Source organism: Pezoporus flaviventris, unplaced genomic scaffold (assembly GCF_033815535.1).
Source record: "Pezoporus flaviventris isolate CSIRO_AGI_PZ_B2104156 unplaced genomic scaffold, CSIRO_AGI_Pfla_v1 ptg000120l, whole genome shotgun sequence".
In the NCBI taxonomy this organism is placed as follows: domain Eukaryota; kingdom Metazoa; phylum Chordata; class Aves; order Psittaciformes; family Psittacidae; genus Pezoporus; species Pezoporus flaviventris.
This window is the reverse complement of record NW_026892668.1, coordinates 144,641-163,802: the sequence shown is the minus strand read 5'-3', so window position 1 is coordinate 163,802 and position 19,162 is coordinate 144,641. Positions and strand designations below refer to the sequence as shown.

The 19,162-nt window shown below is 47.2% G+C and overlaps 1 protein-coding gene across 1 annotated transcript in view; it reads right to left on the bottom strand.

Moving 5' to 3' along the window:
• Positions 1-8,587: 8,587 nt before the first annotated feature.
• The window catches only part of LOC133282370 (guanine nucleotide-binding protein G(o) subunit alpha-like), a 124,427-nt gene continuing 113,852 nt past the window's right edge, over positions 8,588-19,162 (bottom strand). Inside the window, exons 5-6 of the mRNA XM_061478388.1 lie at positions 12,241-12,394; positions 8,588-10,430 (exon numbers count right to left, since the gene is read on the bottom strand). Coding sequence (XP_061334372.1) covers positions 10,243-10,430; positions 12,241-12,394 — 342 coding nt within the window. The 3' untranslated portion in view covers positions 8,588-10,242. The remainder of the gene's footprint in view (positions 10,431-12,240; positions 12,395-19,162) is intronic.

Genomic DNA, 19,162 nt, shown 5'->3' with positions numbered 1-19,162 from the left:
GGCCTTGAATGTCGTCAGGGATGGTGCATCCACTACTTCTCTGGGCACCCTGGACCAGTGCTTTACCAACCTCATTGTGAAAAATTTATTGCTCTCATCCAGCCTGAATCTCTCTTAGTTTGAAACCATCCACCCTCATCCTGTCGCAACAGGCCCTGCTAAAAAGTCTCTCCCCATCTTTCTTACAGGCCCCTTTTAAAAACTAAAAGGTCTCCCTGGAGTCTTCTCCAGGCTGAACAACCCCAACTCTCTCAGCCTTTCCTCATAGGAGAAGTGCTTCATCCCTCTGATCATTTTTGTGGCCTTTCTCTGGACCCTCTCCAACATGTCCATGTCTTTCCTGTACTGAGGACTCCAGAGCTGGACACAGTACTCTGGGTAGGGTCTCACCAGAGCCAAAGTGCAGGATCACCTCCCTTGACCTGCTGGCCATGCTCCTTTGGATGCAGCCCACTACCCTGACCTTTAGAACTGGCTCCTTTCCACAGGCATGAGAATCTTGCACAAAAACTAAGAGCTTTTGCCAACTCTGCAAAGTCTCACTTATGTTATACAGGATTTTTTATTTTTTTTATGTAGCATGTGTGCACTTTTATCCAGGTATTTTCCTGCTTTCAGCATGCTTTGCAGCACTCCCTTGGTGGATGTACCAGCAAAGTACTGTCCAGAGCCAGAGGTGGGCTCTGCTCATCCATCTTTTTCCTCTTGCAGGCATTATTTCAACAAGCCCTTGGAGGAGGAGCTAAACACAGGGAAGCCCTGTCCTCTTCTCCAAGGAGCCTCAGCCAATGCTGTCATCCTACGCCACAGGACATGGGCCACCGCTGCCAAGTGGAGGCTTCAGATGCAGCACAACTCAACACTGTCACCCTCCTCCCTCCACCTTGTCAGCAATGTTGAATAAAGAATTAAACATACCTTCCAACTTCCCTGCTCTTTCTGTACCAGCAGGGCAGTGTCTCTTCAGAGTTCATCCAGCTGAGCTGCCTCTCTGCTGTGTAAAACATGTGGTCTGATAATGTTCGGACAGCTTTTTTGTAAGATTTTCTACGTGACATTAATCCCCTCCATGAACAAAAGGCAGTTTCTAAACCACGGGTGGGATTTCTGCAGCTGGCATGAAGCATTATGCTGGCTGCACAGCAGAGGCTGGGGAAAGAATGCTCTGAATTAGCAGCTGTGGGCACAGGCTGAGATAAGGGAGAGTTACTCCAAGAGGGAAGAAAGCTTTAGAAACCTGGAGCAAACCCTGTGTTAGGTGAGCAGGCGCCCGCTCTGCAGTCCATGAGGGGTGTTAGGTAGTCCAGCTTGAAAGTAGAGTTGCTGGAAAGTCAGTTAGACCGGGTGGATGTTGTCTAGCTACAGAACACAGGAAAAACTGGATTCACGAGTTGTGCAGCAGAGCAGCAATTCACCAGCATTAAGTTGTTGAGTGTTGCTGGGCTCTTTCGCAGCAGCAGCATCTGGCTCTGTCACTGCCCAGGGCTGAGCTGTTCTCCTTTGCCCATGGCCAAAACAACCGAGACACAGGGGAATGAAGAAGAGAGGGTGTGAGGTGATGTTACAGCCCTTGCGGTTCAGTGTTACCATCCACCAAGGGGATATGATTGAACAACTTGACTGATCTGCACTCCAGAGCCACACAGATGGGCCTGTCTGGAGACAGCTCTGGTATCTTGCTTTTTATTTCAGTTTAAACCCCACGACTCAGTGAGTTTATTTAGGACTGGAGGGACTGTGGCTGGCTGCAGCCGAGCTGCCAACCTCTGGTTGTCCTTAAGAACTGTGCCCTGAGATCCACGTGGAGCTGCTGATGTTAGCTTTTTACAGCTGAGTTTTCAGTTTCTGAAAAGTGAATTCTGGTATCACTGTCCTTTAGAAGGAGCCCAATATTATCTAGAAGCGTTGTTAACTATTTTTACTGTTGGGTTTTTAGGACATTTGCAGGTGAATTTAATGCAAGGAGTTGCATTAGTGCTTAGGTGACTAATTTATTTCAATAAAACTCTTTTGGAAGCCTTACTTTGTGATGCTATTAGATTTTTGGAGATCTTTGGTTTTGCTCGGAGCACTGCTGTTTTGGTTTTATTGTTAATAAAAAAACCCACACAAATAAAACCTTGGTCAGTGTTGGAAACTGTTTGGAAATTTCGGGAGTGTGACATGTTCTGTTCCTGTCGTGTATTTGGGTTGTAAACACAGCGCCTGCACTTTGGTCCTTTTGCTTCCCCCTTTGGGAATCTGGGTCTACTGGATGCTGATGGGGCCAGTCTGACAAAGAAGGGGAAGAACTGCATTGGTAGGAGACTTGCCAGACTGGTCAAGGCAGCTTTAAACTAGATCCACTGGGGGAGGGAGACACCAGTCCATTCCAACACTCCCAGTCAGATGCCAGCACCTGTAATGAGTTCTCAGAGTGATGCAAAACTACTTCAGCCACTCCAGCCAATAAGCCAGCTTCATTTGGAGCTCGGCTCAGATGCCTCTATACAAATACCTGTAGTATGGGGAATAAACAAGAGGAATTAGAGATGTGTACATGTCTATGGGGATATGGTATCATTGGAATCACAGAAACATGGTGGGATGGCTCCTATGACTGGAGTGTTGGGATGGAAGGTCACAGGCTCTTTAAGAAAGAGGCTAGGCAGATGGGGAAGGGGTGTAGCTGTTTATGTCACTGATAGGCTGGAGCATATGGAACTGTGACTGGGGATGGGTGATGAGCCAACCCAGAGCTTGTGGGTCAGGGTCAAAGGGAGAGCTGCATTGGGGGACATTACTGTGGGGGTCTGCTACAGGCCACCTGATCAGGAGAACTGTGTGGATGAAGCTTTCTATAGACAAATAGGAGCAGCCTCACACTCACAGGCCCTTGTCCTCATGGGGGACTTTAACCACCCTGATACCTGTTGAAGGGACAAGCCCAGCCCGGCACAAGCAATCCAGTAGGTTCCTTGACTGCGTGGAAGAAAACTTCCGCTTGCAAGTAATAGAGGAGCTGACAAGGAGAGGTGCCATGCTTGACCTTGTGTTCACCAACAGGGAGGGGCTGGTAGGGAATGTGATGCTCCAAGGCAGCGATCATGAGATGGTGGAGTTCGAGATCCTCAGGGCAGTGAGAAAGGCACACAGCAAGCTCACTGCTGCGGACTTCAAGAGAGCAGATTTTGGCCTCTTCAGGAACCTGCTCAGTAAGGTTCCATGGGATATAGCCCTAGAGGAGAGGGGGGCTCAGGACTGCAAGTTGATATTCAAGGATCACTTGCTCCAAGCTCAGGAGCATTGCTTCCTGGCAAGAAGGCCAGGAGGCCTCCATGGATGGATAAGGAAATTCTGAGAAAACTTAGAAGGATAAAAAAAGCTTATAGAAGGTGGAAGTGAGGACAGGCAACCTGGAAAGAATACAGGGATATTGTCTGGGTAGCTAAGGATCAGGTCAGAAAAGCTAATGCCCAGATAGAATGGAGTCTGGCCAGGGATGTCAAAGATAACAGGAAAGGTTTCTATAGGTATGTTTCTAACAAAAGACAAACTAGGGATAATGTGGGTCTTCTCCAGAAGGAAACGGGAGAGCTGTAGCCACCTGGATTTGGAGAAGGCTGAGGTTCTTAATGACTTCTTTGCCTCGGTCTTCACTGCAAAGGCTCTGACCACACCACCCAAGTCTTGGAAGGCAGATGCAGGGACTGTGAGAATGAAGACCTTAGGCCCACTGTAGGAGAGGATCTGGCTTGAGACCGTCTTAAGAACCTGAACGTGCACAAGTCCATGGGACCTGATGAAATCCATCCGCGGGTCCTGAAGGAGCTGGCAAATGAAGTTGCTAAGGCACTGTCCATCATATTTGAAAAATCATGGCAGTCAGATGAAGATCCCAATGACTGGAAAAAGAGTAATATAACCCCCCTTTTCAAGAAGGGGAAAATGGAAGACCCAAGAAGCTACAGACCAGTCAGTCTTACCTCTGTGTCTGGCAGGATCATGGAGCAGATTCTCCTAGAAACCATGCTAAGGCACATGAAAAACAACAAAGTGGTTGGTGACAGCCAACATGGCAAATCCTGCCTGACCAATTTGGTGGCCTTCTATGATGGGGCTACGGAAGTGATGGACAGGGGTAGAGCAGTTGATGTCATCTACCTGGACTTCTGCAAAGTGTTCAACACTGTCCCACATGACATCCTTGTCTCTAAATTGGAAATACATCAATTTGATGGATGTACCACCTTGTGGATAAAGTTTTGGCTGGATGGCTGCACACAGAGTCAATGGCTTAATGTCCAAGTGGAGACGGGTGTAATGGATGGGAACCTAGCTGAGAGTTGATTCCCTCTCATGACTGAGAGACATAACAAAGTATGTTTTTTGTCAAAGTGTATTTGGTAGAGTATATATGTTTATCTTCATCTAGACTATTTGTCAGAATGAGGCAGGAACATGTAGGTGTGTAGCTGTTCTATGATCTTCATGCTTGGCCACACCGGGGCATCTGGCCAACGCTCTTGGCATGGATAACAAGGGTATAAATGGAGGACCATCTCGTAGCCAAATCTGAGGCTTCACCTATGGTTGGACACATCATGTAGGAACTTTCCCAATTACCTGAGACTCATGGTATCAGCTGCAATGGGGCTTTCCAGCTTGAAGTGTGGGCCTGGATGGTGACTCGGTGGTGATTCATAGAATAGTTAGGGTTGGAAAGGACCTTAAGATCATCTAGTTCCAATCCCAATGCCATGGGCAGGGACACCACCCACTAAACTATGTCACCCAAGACTCTGTCCAACCTGGCCTTGAACACTGGCAGGGATGGAGCATTCACAACATCCTTGGGCAACCCATTCCAGTGCCTCATCACCCTCACAGTAAGGAACTTCTTCCTTATATCTAACCTGAACTTCCCCTGTTTAAGTTTAAACCCATTCCCCCTTGTCCTGTCACTACAGTCCCTAATGAAGAATCCCTGGGGGTAAGAGGCTGGTTTGTGCAAAGCAGCCCAATCCTCCTGCTTCCCTGGAAAGGGAGGTCATCTAAGGAGAGGCCTGACTGATTTCCCCAGTGCCAACATGAGCTACTTCTGTGTATCTTTGAGCAGCAGAAGCCTGGAGAAACCTGGATAGGCAGGAAATGCTGCTGCATGTTGCAGCATCTTTTCTAACCAGCCTCACTTTCAGTGGGTGACGTTTGATGGGGGACCCACTGCAAAGCTGGGCTGGAAGGTCCTGGCTACTGGGTAGCCTTCCCTACGGATTCTTCACCCTGGGATTTGGAAGTGTTGGGAGAGGATGTCCATGGGGCAGCTGGGTCTCCAGTCATGGGCTTCATGCTGGTGTGCACAGGAGCTGAGGGACCCACAATGGTGGGAAACGCAGAAAAAATGTCCTGGGTTCAGCTGTAACAGTTATTTTTCTCCTTCCTAGTAGCTGGTGCAGTGCTGTGTTTCAGCTCTAGTCTGAGAACAGCACTGTAACACACCAGTGTTATAGTTGTTGCTAAGTAATGCTTACTCCGATCAAGGACTTTTCAGTCTCAAGCTCTGCCAGTGAGGAAGGGCACAAGAAGCTGGGAGGAAGCAGACAGGACACCTGACCCAAACTAGCCAAAGGTGTATTCCATACCACAGCATGTCATGCACAGTATATAAATAGAGGGGAGTTACTCAGAAGGGCAGGTCGCTGCTCACGTCAGGCTGGGTATTGTTTGGCAGGCGGTGAGCAATTGTATTGTGCATCACTTGTGTTTGTTGTTTTTTTTTTTTTCCCTTTCCCCTTTTAGTTTTATATTCTCTCCCCTTGTTATTTCCCTTATCATTAATATTATTGGTGGTAGCAGCAGTAGTTCTGTGTTATACCTTAGTTACTGGTCTGTTCTTATCTCAACCCATGAGATTACATTCTTTTAATTCTCCTTCCCATCCCTCCGGGAGCAGGGGGACGTAGAAGTGGGGGTGGGGAGTGAGCAAGCAGCATGGTTCTGAGTTACCGGCTGGGCCTAAACCACGACAGTCCTTTGTAGTGCCCAACATGGGGCTCGAAGGGTTGAGATAATGACAGATCTGACCAGAGTGTGTCTAATTGTGTTTGTGATAAGTATTCATTATTTCAGATTAATAGTCACACGTCGCAAGGCTGATTTATTTGCTCTCAGAATTGTTGTGCTTGGTCTCAGAGTTTCAGTGTCGTACCTTACAGCTAGTATTTGCTGTTTTAGTGTTTATCAGCTGTGGGACCTGGGCTAAGGTTCTTGTTTTGCAGTACTTTATAGTAATGATTTGTAATACAATCGATTCATTGATCATGAAACTGTTCTGGCATGCATTCTCAGCATGGTAATCACCTCTATACTTTGAGAGGCATATAACGGAATTTTTTAGCTATTGCACTTTTTTTTTGGGGGGGGGGGTCAACCTATAAAGGAGACATTCCCTAACACCTTCCACTCTCCCACTGGGTTATTTACAGTAGCATTTGAGAAATCTAAAGGTTTTGGATGTCCTTTGGATACCCTTGTGTCCTGGGTTCAGCAGTAGCAGTCATTTTTTCTCTTTCTTAGTCGCTGGTGCAGTGCTGTGATTTTGACTTTCAGCCTGGGAATAGCACTGATAACACTGATGTTTTTAGTTGCTGCTCAGTGATGTTTACTCTGACCGAGGACTTTCTTAGTCTCATGCTCTGCCAGGGAGGAGGGGAAGCCGGGAGTAAGCAGAGACAGGACACCTGACCCAAACTAGCCAGTGGGGTATTCCATACCACAGCACATCATGCCCAGTATAAAAACTGGGGGCAGTTACCTGGAAGGGTTAGATCACTGCTCGGGTCGGGCTGTGTATCAGTTGGTGGGTGGTGAGCGATTGTATTCTCTTCCCTTGTTATTTGTCTTATCATTATAATTATTGGTGGTAGCAGTAGTGGTTTTGTGTCATCCCTTAGTTACTGGACTGTTCTTATGTCAACCCGTGGGAGTTACATTCCTTTGATTCACCTCCCCATCCCTCTGGGAGCGGGGGGGAGGAAGGGGGGAAGTGAGAGAGCGGCTGCATGGTTCTGAGTTATGGCTGGGCTTAAACCACAACAGCTTGAAACCTGCCTGCTGCTTTTGCTGGGAATCAGCATGTTGCTACAAATACCGTATGTGTTTTATCCACGGCCATACCACCTTGAGAATGCCTTATTTAATCTGATCTCAAAAGTTAAGCAGGGTTAGGCTTGTGTCTTGTCTAAGGTTAAATGATGATCTAAGAGGAGGACCACAGAGAGATTTTCCCCAAGTTTGGACAGTTATGAGTGGCAGGGTGTGTGGGATAGTATGGGCAAGTGGGTCCCTCCAGTGCTTTGGAACTTCACCCCTGAATAAGTGCAAAATCTGGAAAAGCTAGTAAAACACTTAAACGAGGTGTGCTGTCATCCTGGCAATACCAGAGAGGGACAACTTGCTGCAGTGTTCTGGGGCTTGGCCTACACCTACAGAGCCCTGCTCTATAAGGAGCAGGGAAAATATGTCTCTCATTCTTATGGCAAAGCAACAGACAATGCAGCTACTCAACCCCCAAGCACAGCAGCTACAACAACCCCAACAACAGACACTGCACCCACTCCAGCCCCAGTGAAAAACACTGCAGCCGCTCCAACCACCATGATAGATACTGCAGATAAACCAAAGGACCAATCTGTGCCAATATCAGTTGCCCCTATAAGCAAGGGGAAAAACAAACGAGCTGAAGAGCAGCTCACACAGTGAAGAAAGATGAAGACCCGATACGTGTAGTACAGGGGATGACATCTGAATGAGTTATTAATACAGGAATCAGAGGAAGAGGAAGAGGTAACTTCTTGATCCCGGACCTTGACCAAGCTGCAGAATATACAAAAACATTTCAGCCATCTTACAGGGGAGCAAATCATCACCTGATTGCTCCAATGCTCGACAATGGTGCTGAACTAGAAGGTAAGGAACTCAAGCAGCTGGGATCACTTGTTAGGGAAGAGGAAACTGACAAAGCTATAGTGAAACAGAAATTACCCTTCAGCCTTTGGAAGCAGATCTTGGTAGCTGTGAAGAAAAGGTATCCACGACAGAAAACCAAACCCAAACTGCAAGAAGACCCCAGACTGTGGGGGAAAAAAAAATCCCCCAAATTGTGGGGAAAAAAAATTCTCCCAAACCAACCCCAAATTTCTCCTGCAGCAGGAACTAAAAATCTCATCTTTCTTGGACAACCCTTCTCTATATCTTAAGGGGAAAAACTCACATGCTGGGGATGTTTCTGATGTTGCCACAAACCAAAGACCTTGCCCTGGTGGATACCTCTGCAGTCCCAAAGGAATAAAAGTATTTTCTTGCATGGGGAGGGTTTTTTTTTGGTGGGATTTTTGCTCCTGGTGCTGCTCTGAAGCAACTTGAACCATCTGTAAGGGCTTCTATGCTCTATGCTCCCCCTTCCACCCAACTCAGCTCAGACCCTCCTGCCTATGCTACCAGCCACAAATATCCCCAAAACTGTGAGTTTTAGTCTTTTTTTTTTTTTTTTTTTCCAAGGGAAGGGGGAGGAAAGAAGCAGGCGGAGGTGCAGAGGGAGAGCCCAGGGTACAGACAAACATTTTCTTTATTGAGCTACACATGAAATTTTCCATTAGTCAGAGAAAGAGATCGGCAGTGTGTAACATATCACAGAAACCTCACTGATTGGTAATATGAAAGGCTTAGAAAGACCTAGCACTTTATATATCTATCATATTCTTTTATTTTTAGTTTCCTCTTTATGGATTAATTTTCTTCTGAACAGCTGAGGTTGTTCTCCTTCAGCAAAGGTAAGTCATAAAAGTAGAGCTGTGAAGACATCTGGTTACTAATCAAAGTAGAAATGACAAAGGGTTGGTCATGAAAACGGTGGCTTCAATGTAAACACTACATTTGTTTTCTGGGGTTTCTTGGGGTTTTTCAATGATTTTTTTGTGGTTTTGTGTGTGTTTTTTAAAAGTTTTAAATAATTTTCATTCTTCCTTTTTTTTAAGTTTGCTTATTAAGATTTATTTTTTTTTTACTTTATGGGTTTTTTTTTTACTTTTTTTTGGATCACAAACATCCCCACATGAGAGAGAAAAAACACCATCCACTAAAAGGGAGAGGATGGGGGTGATGGGGGGGAGAAAAAGGCAGCACAAAAGAGCATCCACTGGAAGAGTAAGAAATTAATAAAAAACAACAAAAAAAATTGTATCTAGACCCTAAATGAAAAAAAAATCCCAACAAAATAAAAGCTAAAATAAACTTGATGTCCATGTGACCCACCCCAATGCCTTGCTGGGGCTGATCTGGCTGAGCTGTGCTTTCGAGTACCAACCTTCAGAACCAGTGGGGAATTGTTAAACCAGGAGGGAGGGAAAATGAGAGGAAAAACCCACCAGCCCCTGGCTAGTGAGGGCTTTGCCCTAAAGTGGGGTGGGGAGTCCAAAAAATCTATGCTAAAAAACCCTAAACCCCAGGAAGGGAGCTGGGATGGCAAGATTGGAAACAGGCCTTATTGCTGCTGTTGTTTCCCTTTGACATTTGGCCAGGGGGGAGTTTTCAGGTTTTTCCCCTCATTTTTAAAGACAAAAACGTATATATTAGGTTCTGGAGGCTGGGGGTGCCAGTGGGGCTTGGGGGCAGGTGGGAGCAGCCCTGCGCTGGGAAGAGAAATAATTAATCATAATAATGAAATAAGAAAGCTAACCCACAATGATTAATTATAATAGTAACAAAAAAATAAACCCCCATGGTCAAATAGGTGCTGGGAGAAGAAGCATCCCCCTCTGCACACGAGCACTGGCACAGCCCCCTGCTTTTGCCATGGGGGTGATCCCAGCACTGTCCCTCTGCCCTACAGCTCTGGGAGTTGGGCTGGGCAGAGCCCCCTCCATCCCCAGGGCTTCCCCCCAGGATGCAGCGAGGGGCTCTTAGACCAACTAAAAAGGTGGGTGTGTATTTTATATCTCTGTATATGTGTATATATATAATTTTTCCTTATGCCTTTTTATTTACCAACTCGCACAATCACAATTTGGTTTTCTCTCATTCAATCTGTGTTGTTTTCATTTTGTTTCACTTATTTTTTTCCCGCACATGCATGTGTGTGTGTGTGGTTGCATTGGGTTTTTTGTTATTGTTATTATTATTAATCTTTATTTTCTTTTCTCTCCTGGCACCGGGGCTGCCGCCACCCTAGAAGTCGCTTTGCACTGGGGAAGGGGGGGGGGGGTGTCAGTACAAGCCACAGCCCCGCAGGTTGTTAGCAATGATGATGTCAGTGACAGCATCAAATACCACCTGGATGTTGTTTGTGTCTGTGGCACACGTCATATGGCAGTAAATCTCCTTGTTGGGGGAGCGGTTTTTGCTTTCAAATTGTGCTTGGATGTAGGCAGCCGCATCCTCGTAGGTGTTGGGACCTGCAGGCAGAGGTGGGGGGACAGAGTAGCGGGGGGTCAGGGCCGTGGATCACCACCCTCTGGCCATGCATCCAACCCCTTGCTGCTTGCAAAGTACTTTATTTCTAACAAAACCAGGCAAACCCTATTTATTTTCATTTTTTTCAACCCCCCAGAAGGGTCCATTTACCCCTTTTCCTGCCCCATTTCTCTCCTCCCCCCTCCCCAACTACCCTTTTCCACTCCATCTGTCCCCATTTCCCCCTATTTTTCCCCAAATCTAAGAGCACCTGGGATCCGTTGGGACTCCTGCCTCCCCAGCTGTGGCTGCTTTGTCCTCTCTGTCTGCTTCCTGTTTTCTCCCTGGGGAAGGGCAGCAGTTCCAGTGATGTCTGGCTGGGTTGTTCCCCAGGGATGCTCTTTTGGCATCACTGCTGCCCCAGCATAGCCAGCAAGTCCCTGTAGTGCATCTTAATGGAGTGCATGTGGGAGAAAGGCTGGGGGTCCTGGTGGCCTCCCAGCCTGTCAGGCAGGGGGAGGCTTGGTGGCCACTCCAACGTTGCCTATGGTTGGTGTCTGGGCCCCCTTAGCGGGGGTGAGCCCCTCTGGGTGCTGTTGGGGGTGCTCTCACCTGGGTATTGGAATGGGAGAGGTTGGGGTGGGGTGGGGGGCAGGAGCTGCATGGGGATGTGCTGCTGTTGTCTGTTCCTGTAAGGCTGGAGAGGGGCTAGATGTTTGAGCTGGAAGATGTGCATTGTTGTATTAAGCTGCTTAGGGCAGTGAGAGCAGCTGTGCCCAGTTCCTTGTGGGAAGCCATGAAGCCTGAATGACACCCCTGGAATCACCTTTGGAAGGGCTGCTGTTATCTGGAGACTTATTTTTCTTTTCCAGCTTGCCACTTCCCCTTCTCACCGATGTGGGAGGTGGCCAAAGGACGGGGGTGGTGGCCTGGTGCCACCAGGATAGCTGGGATGTGCTGTACAATTTTGTGTGGGATAGTTTGGGGTGTCCTGCCAGGTGGCTGGGGAAAAAAGTGCTGCTGCTTCTGTGATGGAGAAACCTCAAAACCTCTGGTGGAAATGCTGGTGCACTTCTGCTGTAGGGGAATGGGGGCTGTCCTGCTGGGGACGCCCTTGTCCCCCAGGTCTGGCATCCAGGCAGAGGGTGTGCTCTGAGTGAAGTAGTTCAGAGACACCTCAGTATCTGTAGGGGGTGCTGGAGCCTCTGAATCTGAGCTGATTTTTCCTTCCCCTTGGAGAATTAGGAAGCAATATCTGTTCTTACCCCGTTTTCTCGGGTTTTGTTCTTTTCCCCAAGCCACATTAGTTTTGCTTCAAAATGTGTGATTCTCTTGTGGTTTCAGACATCTGCTGTAACAAGGTTCTTTCCTTCCCCAGCTGTGCCCTGTACAAAGGCACTCCTGGGAGGATGCAGCTTGGAGGACCATGTCTCTTGGCTCCTCCAGCAGGACCTCCTCAGGAGCCATCAGCAAACAGGATGGCTTAATTGGTGGGCAGTCAGGTCTTGCCAAGGCTTCATCTTTCTACAGCTACCTGTGGCCAGGGTCCTTAAAGCTCATCTTGACCCTCTGTCCCATCAGCTGGTTGTGCACCTTTGCCACAAGCACTGACCAAATGCAGGACACAACTCCACCCCATGAGTGGGGTGCTGGAGCCCCACTGCAGCTCTTGAAGTTGGGCAGTGCTTTTGCCCTCCATAATGGTGTCCTGTCCCCTCTGCCCCTGTACCCACCTCTGAGTTGAGTTGTAGCCCCCAGCCCCGGTGGCACGGTGGTGGGATCACACTGGGCTGTGCCAGCCCTGGCACATACCTGTGTATTCGGGGAAGCAGATGGTCAGAGGTGATTTCTTGATCTTCTCAGAAAATAGGTCTTTCTTGTTGAGGAAGAGAATGATGGAGGTATCAATGAAGAATTTGTTGTTACAGATGGAGTCGAAGAGCATGAGAGATTCATGCATGCGGTTCTGCAATGGGGAGCATGGAGGGAAGAGAGGGGAGAGAAAGACAAAGAGAGAGTTAGAGGAGAAGATAACATCTTTCTGAAATGAAATGGTTAGAAAGCAAAGAAAATCTGTGAAATAAGACAGTGATAAGTGTGAGATGGTTACAAAGGTGGAGGAAACAGGGTACTGCTGTCCTCTTGGGCTGGAGGACAAGGCAGGTGTGGAGGTTGGGGTTGATCCCTGTGGGGCTGCTCAAGCAGAACTGACACCTGAAATTTCAAGGAAGAGCAGAAGAAAAGTCCCTTGCTCATCAGCTCCCTCACTGGAATGTGGAAGAAGCCTGTGTCTGCAGGGGCTGGGCACCCCTGAAGCATCACTTGCAGAGCCAAAAGAAAGGCTGGACAGCCAGCAGCCAGGATGGGGACTGGGATGAGAGGGAGTTCTGGCCACCTTGTGGTCCTATGGACCTGACTGGAAGGGAGCTTGTGCCAAGTAGTGCCATGGTGGTGAGACTGGTGCTGAGGGGTTGCCCAGAGGATGGGGCAGGACCTGTCCCAGCTGGCCCCCTTCTGCCCCTGGAAACATCTTCAGCCCCTCTTTGAAAGTACCACAGTGGTGGCTAGGTGGCTAGGTGGCTGCTAAGAAACCACTGTGAGCTGCTCCAGGGGGATGTTCAGCATGGAAGAGTTTTAGTAGGAGCATAGAGGCAAATCTTTAAAAATTGTATTTTTAAGAAATTGGCATTTCACACGTGGACAAAAGCCTTTTCCCCCCATGCTACAGAAGTTGTTACTGGAAAGAAGTGGAGAATGGACAGAAGGAGAGGAGGAGGAGAGGTTGTCCTGTGGTGAATCAGCTGTTGCAGGGCCTCATCAAGTATTTTCATGCTTCACTCAAGCTGCTGTGGGGGCTCTCTGCAGACACATGCACCCACTGCCAGTGTGGAGGTGCTGCTGGACAGGACAGGTACAGCTCTCTAGGAGCTCTCAAATTTTCTCCATCATTAACTTGTTCTTAAAATAAACAGGAAGCCATTCCCTGCTGCTCCAGGGAGAACATCACGAGCCATTTCAGGCAGTCTGTGTACCACCTCTATTGCACATATCCACCTAGTTCACTACTCGAACATGCAAAGCTTCCGGTGCAGAACCAGGGTTTAGTGAAGTCTGAAGGTGCTGAATCCACTATGCTCCTCTCCACAACCCTTCTTGGGGTCCCTTGCATGGAGCAGAGGGCAACAAGGGTGCCCAGCAGCCAGTGGGAAACCCACCTGCAGCAAACACCACCCCCCCCCAGCCCCTTTTTTGAGGTGCATCAAGGGGGGGGGGGGGCTTGGATTTGCCAATGATTTGGGAAAACACACATGTTTCCTAAGGAAATGATGACCCAATTACACATTTTGGAATTTTCCATGAATGTTTTATTAGTGAGTCATTTTATTAGCTACACTTCAACTGTAGCTTTTGCATGCAAAATTTAGCAGATGTCTGATTTCATCTTGAAAGGCTTTGAGATTACACTGGTGGTTCCTTGACAAAGAGCAGCGAGGGATGTTAAGCAGCCACTTCCCAAAGCTTAAGGACTTTGTTTTATCTCTATCTTTTAAAAATAAAGAAATAAAAAGCCTTGATCAGGGAGAAAACAAACTGCCACAGGACAACGTGGCTCTTCTTGACCTGTGGCTGTTGCAAAAATGCTGGGTCTTGAGATTTTTCATGGGAGGTATCCTAGTGTTTTTTTTTTTCTGTGTGTTTTTTTTTTTTTTTTGGTTGGTTGGTTGGTTTTTGTTTTTTTTTTTTGTTTGGTTTTGGTGTTGTGCTGGGTTTTTTTTCCTTGTTCATCCCACATTGTATATTTAAATAAGGGACTGATGGTGTTGGAGGAGCAGCATGTGCCTAGGGAAATGAAAATCCCCAGTGCAGGGAAAATAACCCTGGTGACTTGAAAAGGAAGTTTCCAGTGTAGAAGGTCAGGGCAGGATAGTATCCTGGAGGCAACTTATAAAAATGTCCTCTATGAATTTAAAAAGAGGAAATCCTTTTCCTCTTAGCTATCAGTTTTTCTCAGGGCTAGCCTTTAATTCTGATCTGCAGGATGGGTCCAGCTGAAGTTACACCATTGGAAATTGGTTAAGCCAACAGGAATCATAGTTAGTTTTCCTTTGCTGAGGTTTCTTGACATTTTTCTCTTGATTTCTTCAAGTTCTTTGCTTCTACTTCATGCCCCAAAATAATGGGAAATCATGGATGGTCTGATGCAGGTACATGGGGCAAGGGGCTGCAAGGAGGGGAAGGGTAATTTCAGGAAGCCAAGGAACAAAGAGAAACCATGGTAAAGATGTTTTACTTAAAAAACAAAGGGGAAAAAATCAACCAAATACATAAAATTAAATATCTTTTGGTCATATCCTTTTCAAATTCTTAATTTCCAGGCAAATGAGGCTGTGGCAGACAACTGACGTGTGTGTGTGTGCACAGAGCAGATATAGGGTAAATAACAGGCTTGAGACGCTGAACACACTGAAGGGAGACACAATAAAACCACTCACACTAGAAAAGAGCTGGCACTTTATTAAGGTTTTGTAACTAATAAATACATTACAGACAGCCAATAAATTATTACAGTAACTAATGCTCTATTAAACCCATGGACAGTCACTCTTCATACAAAATTACAGTTAATACTGTATGTTAATGTTAATAATAATAACATAATGCTACTACTAATAACATAATACTAATGTTAATACTGGGCTATCAAACATGCAGGAAAAATGTTTCAGCAAAAGGAAAACAGTGGCAGCCTCTGGTGATCCTTTGGTAAGAAATGTGGTGGGGAGTGGGGAGCCCAGAGGCAGGGTGATAGTCACTTCTCCCTTGTTGAGCTGAAGGGGGTAAAGGGAGGTGGGGAGGTAGGACTGAAGATGTTAAATTAGGGACTGGGCTATTTAATGGAGCAATGGTTGGTCTTTAAATGATCCTATTTGAGTGCCACCAGGTTGCTTCAGCATCGGCAAAGATGGTGAGACTCAGGCAATGCTTCAAAATCATGTTGTTACTTGCTATCATCTATTCTCCCCACCTGGAACAGGGGGTTTAGTCCTCAAGCCACTTGTCTATGCTACAGGACAGTCAGGATTTGGTCTCAACATTATTTTCTAAGACACTGGGTGGGAGAGGGGCTGGGGTAGTGAGTGTCGGGCTGGCTCCCAGCCCTCCTCCCTAGATGTCTCTCTTTCCCATGCCTGCCCATGGAGAACCCGGCTGCCCTTTCTGAAAGATGGAGATGTTTTTGCCTGATCTCCAGTCCAACTCCCTTCCCTCTCCCTGCATGGTGCCAGCTGAGAGGCTTTGGTCCTCCTCTTCTTATTAACACATCAATGTTTAAGGCTCACACTTGTTCATGTTTGCTAGCTAGCTTTTGCAGCACAAATAAGGATCTCACAGGCTGCTGGTTTGGTCTTGTGAGTAGTCCCTTTCCATAATCACCTTCTCAGTGTAATGTCTTATATAGGTCATGTACCTTTATCTGCCAGCATCAGTTATCTTGTGTTATTGAAGGAGCTCAGAAATTATAATGGACACTCAAGTCTTGGGGTGCTTGGGGAGAGTGCTTCTGTCTGCTTTTTCTTCCAGGGTGGTGGAAGCAAGACCCTGGTCTGCTCTTTTGTGCCACCCAGGCCACATCTCTACTTTCTTGTGTGTGTTGGGGATGCAAGTGTGTGGTTGGTATGGGTGGTTCAGGATGATGCTTAGTAGCACCATCTCCATTGATCTTGATGCCTCTGGCATCAGATTGTAATGAATGTTTTATTCTCCTTGGAAATGGTGGTGGAGTTTTTGATGTCAGCCTTGAAGACAAACCTGGTCCATGACAAAGACACAAACAGTAGTACTAAGGTTCTCTAATCGACTTGACAAACAGTCAGCCTTGTTCCCAGGAACTCAACAACTCTCCCTGGCTCCAGGAGCTTTTTTGGCCACAAAATGCTCAGACACACTGCACAGGCTAAGAGTGCAGGGTTGGTCCCTTTTACAACATCAACTGCAAAATGCCCTGTGGGTGATGTCTGTCACCCGTAGCTGAACCCTGTGCCTTGTCAAGCAGCCACTGGGCGCAAGGGAATGTTTTGGCAAAAGGAGACCTTCTGTGTCCCATCCTGACCTCCTGGGGTTGCATTCCTGGCCTGAGAACAAATCCTGTTCCCTTGCAGGCAAGCACTGGGCTCATGCCACAATAGACTAAAATCACCACATTTCAATGTACATTACAGTATAGACTGTTCTCATTAATACTTGTAGCATCCTGTAAAACAAAATCACACCTACTGAGGAGGGTCTCCCCTCTGTTGAGGGACAGGCTGGCTGGCCAGCCAGGAAAGCTGAAGGCAAGAAGCTAATTCTCATACAAAACTCCTGAGATTTAGTTGGCGGTATTTCTGTGAGGACACGTGTGGGCTTTGTGTTCAGTGTTCCTTTAGTTTATGTTGGTACAGCAGTGTGCTGGCACTAAATGGAGCTGGGACCTGGGAAAACAAGTCATGCAGGTGGGATGTGGCCTCAGGAACAGAGGGGCTCCTGGTTTTGCTGGCTGGCCAGCTCTCTGTGGGAGCTGATGTCACCAGAGGTATTTTAAGGCTGAGATGGTGAAGAGAAAGGCTGTACTCAGTTGTGCTGAGAAGGGGAGGCAGAGACCTGGTGTTATTGCTGTTAGTGTCCAGCAGAGCAGCAGCAGGCCCTCACTGTACAACACTAAAGATAGTTTTATCACTTAATACTATTTAGGGTGTTACTGACACAGCTGCCAACCATGCTGGCTGTGAGCTGGTTACAGGGTAAGAGCCACTTTATTTTCCTCTGCAGGCCACCCCTGAGCCCCAGGGTGCTCCTGCTCGTCTCCCTGGCTGGGGTTTTGTCACAGATGTCACAGATGTCCCACAAACAGTGTCCTGGCAGAGTCCAATCTGACAGGGACTCTCTTCCAGCTCCCTTCTCTTCCTGCTCTCCCTGCTGCCTCAACCTGCCTCATCTCCCTTCTGCAACTTCTTTCCAAAACCAAGAAAGAGATGCTGCACGTCTGCAGGAACATCGGTTATGCTGGAATCACTTAGGCTGGGAGGTGCTCTGGGAAAGGTCCCTGGGTCCCCAGCTGGCATCTTTGTGCTCAGGGTCCCCTGGAGCATCCTTGCTGCCTATGCTCTGGGAGTCCAAGCCCAGCTGCCACTGCCCTGCTCAGCCCAGCAGCTCTGTGGCATCCACCAAAGCTCCTCAGAAATGGGTTACTGAAACCACTAGACATATTTTAACATTTTTAACATATTTTTTGCTTTTGGCAGTTGAAATGCACTTTGTGGGCAATGCGTTAGCTCCCTCTACAGCACTGTGAATTGGGAAGGAGTAGAGCAAGGCAATAAGGGAATGAACCAAAACTAAACCAAATCAAAGTAAAACGGGGCTGGGGAAAGTTGAACTTGCTGCAAAGTTTTCTGGGGTGGAAGGAGGGATTTCTGGACTTCTTCCTCATCATCCTCTGAGGAGGAAAAAGGAGAAAGAGAGAGGATCTGTCCGCAGGACCAGAGGGTGCTCCTGGTGGGTGCAAGGGAAGAAGGGAAGGAGGAGGGTGCTTTAGTAGAGTCCACAGCCCCGCAGATTGTTGGCAATGATGACATCTGTGATGGCATCGAAGACAAACTGGATGTTGTTGGTGTTGGTGGCACAGGTGATGTGTGTGTAGATCTCCTTGTTAGGGGACTTGTTCTTGCTCTCATACTGAGCCTGGATGTAAGCCACTGCCTCTGTGAAAGAGTTTGGGCCTATAAGAGAGCCAAGGAAAAAGAGCTGGTTAAAGCAATCCCATGACCCTAAATTTGTAGGGTGCCTGGAAACACCCCATTGTAGGGATATGAGGAGCTCATACGGGGCTGCTGCAATTCAGCCACCAAATCTCCATCTCAGGGATTCAGCCAGGATTGCTGCAAGGGAGGAGATGCTCTCCAACTGCCAGCTCAAGTGTACTTTTATTATGGATTGCCGTTTATAGAGATGAAACAGATGAGGGAACTGAGTGTTAAGCAGTCAGTGATGGAAAAACCAGCAGAAATTCCACATCATGATGACAAAAAAGAGAAGAAACCTTCCAGGAATGCAGCAAGTGCTTGACCTGGTGAAAAGGCTTAGCGTTTTTTCTTTTTTAGACATTGTTATTAAAGTTTCAGCTTTTGATGGAAAAGAAGAGCTAAAACATCCATGAATTGAGGGCAGTGTTGGTAACCGTGCCCTCTTTTCCCTGAGGCATTAAGGGAAAAGGACATGAAAAGATCCAGCCTCTGTTACAGGGCAAAGTGGGGTTTTCTCAAAAGAAATGACACACAAGCTAATGTAAAATGTGCCTTTTCGAGGAATTAGGATTGCAGTGTGGTCTGCTAGAGCTGTGCCTAAAATCACACCATGAGGAGTTTCTTGTTTTGATGTATAGTGATGACTGTGCCAAACCTTATTAACCATCAGGTTTTGTGTTAAAAAAGCTGAAGAGCAGTCATACTAAAGAGCATATAATTTCTCATCTGGCCAGCCTTGACACTGTTCAAACACAGTGCTCCACTCAGGTACCTGCTTTGGTCTGATAGACCATTCACTCTGGCTGGCCTGGAGTGCAGCCTTCCAGCAGCCCTGGAAGGCTCCACAGTGTTAACACTGCTAATGCTCTTGGATCCCCTGCCCTATATGATGCTTTACTGATGGGAAATGTTATCTGCCAGAGAGAAGCTTACTTGGTATTGTGATTTAAGCC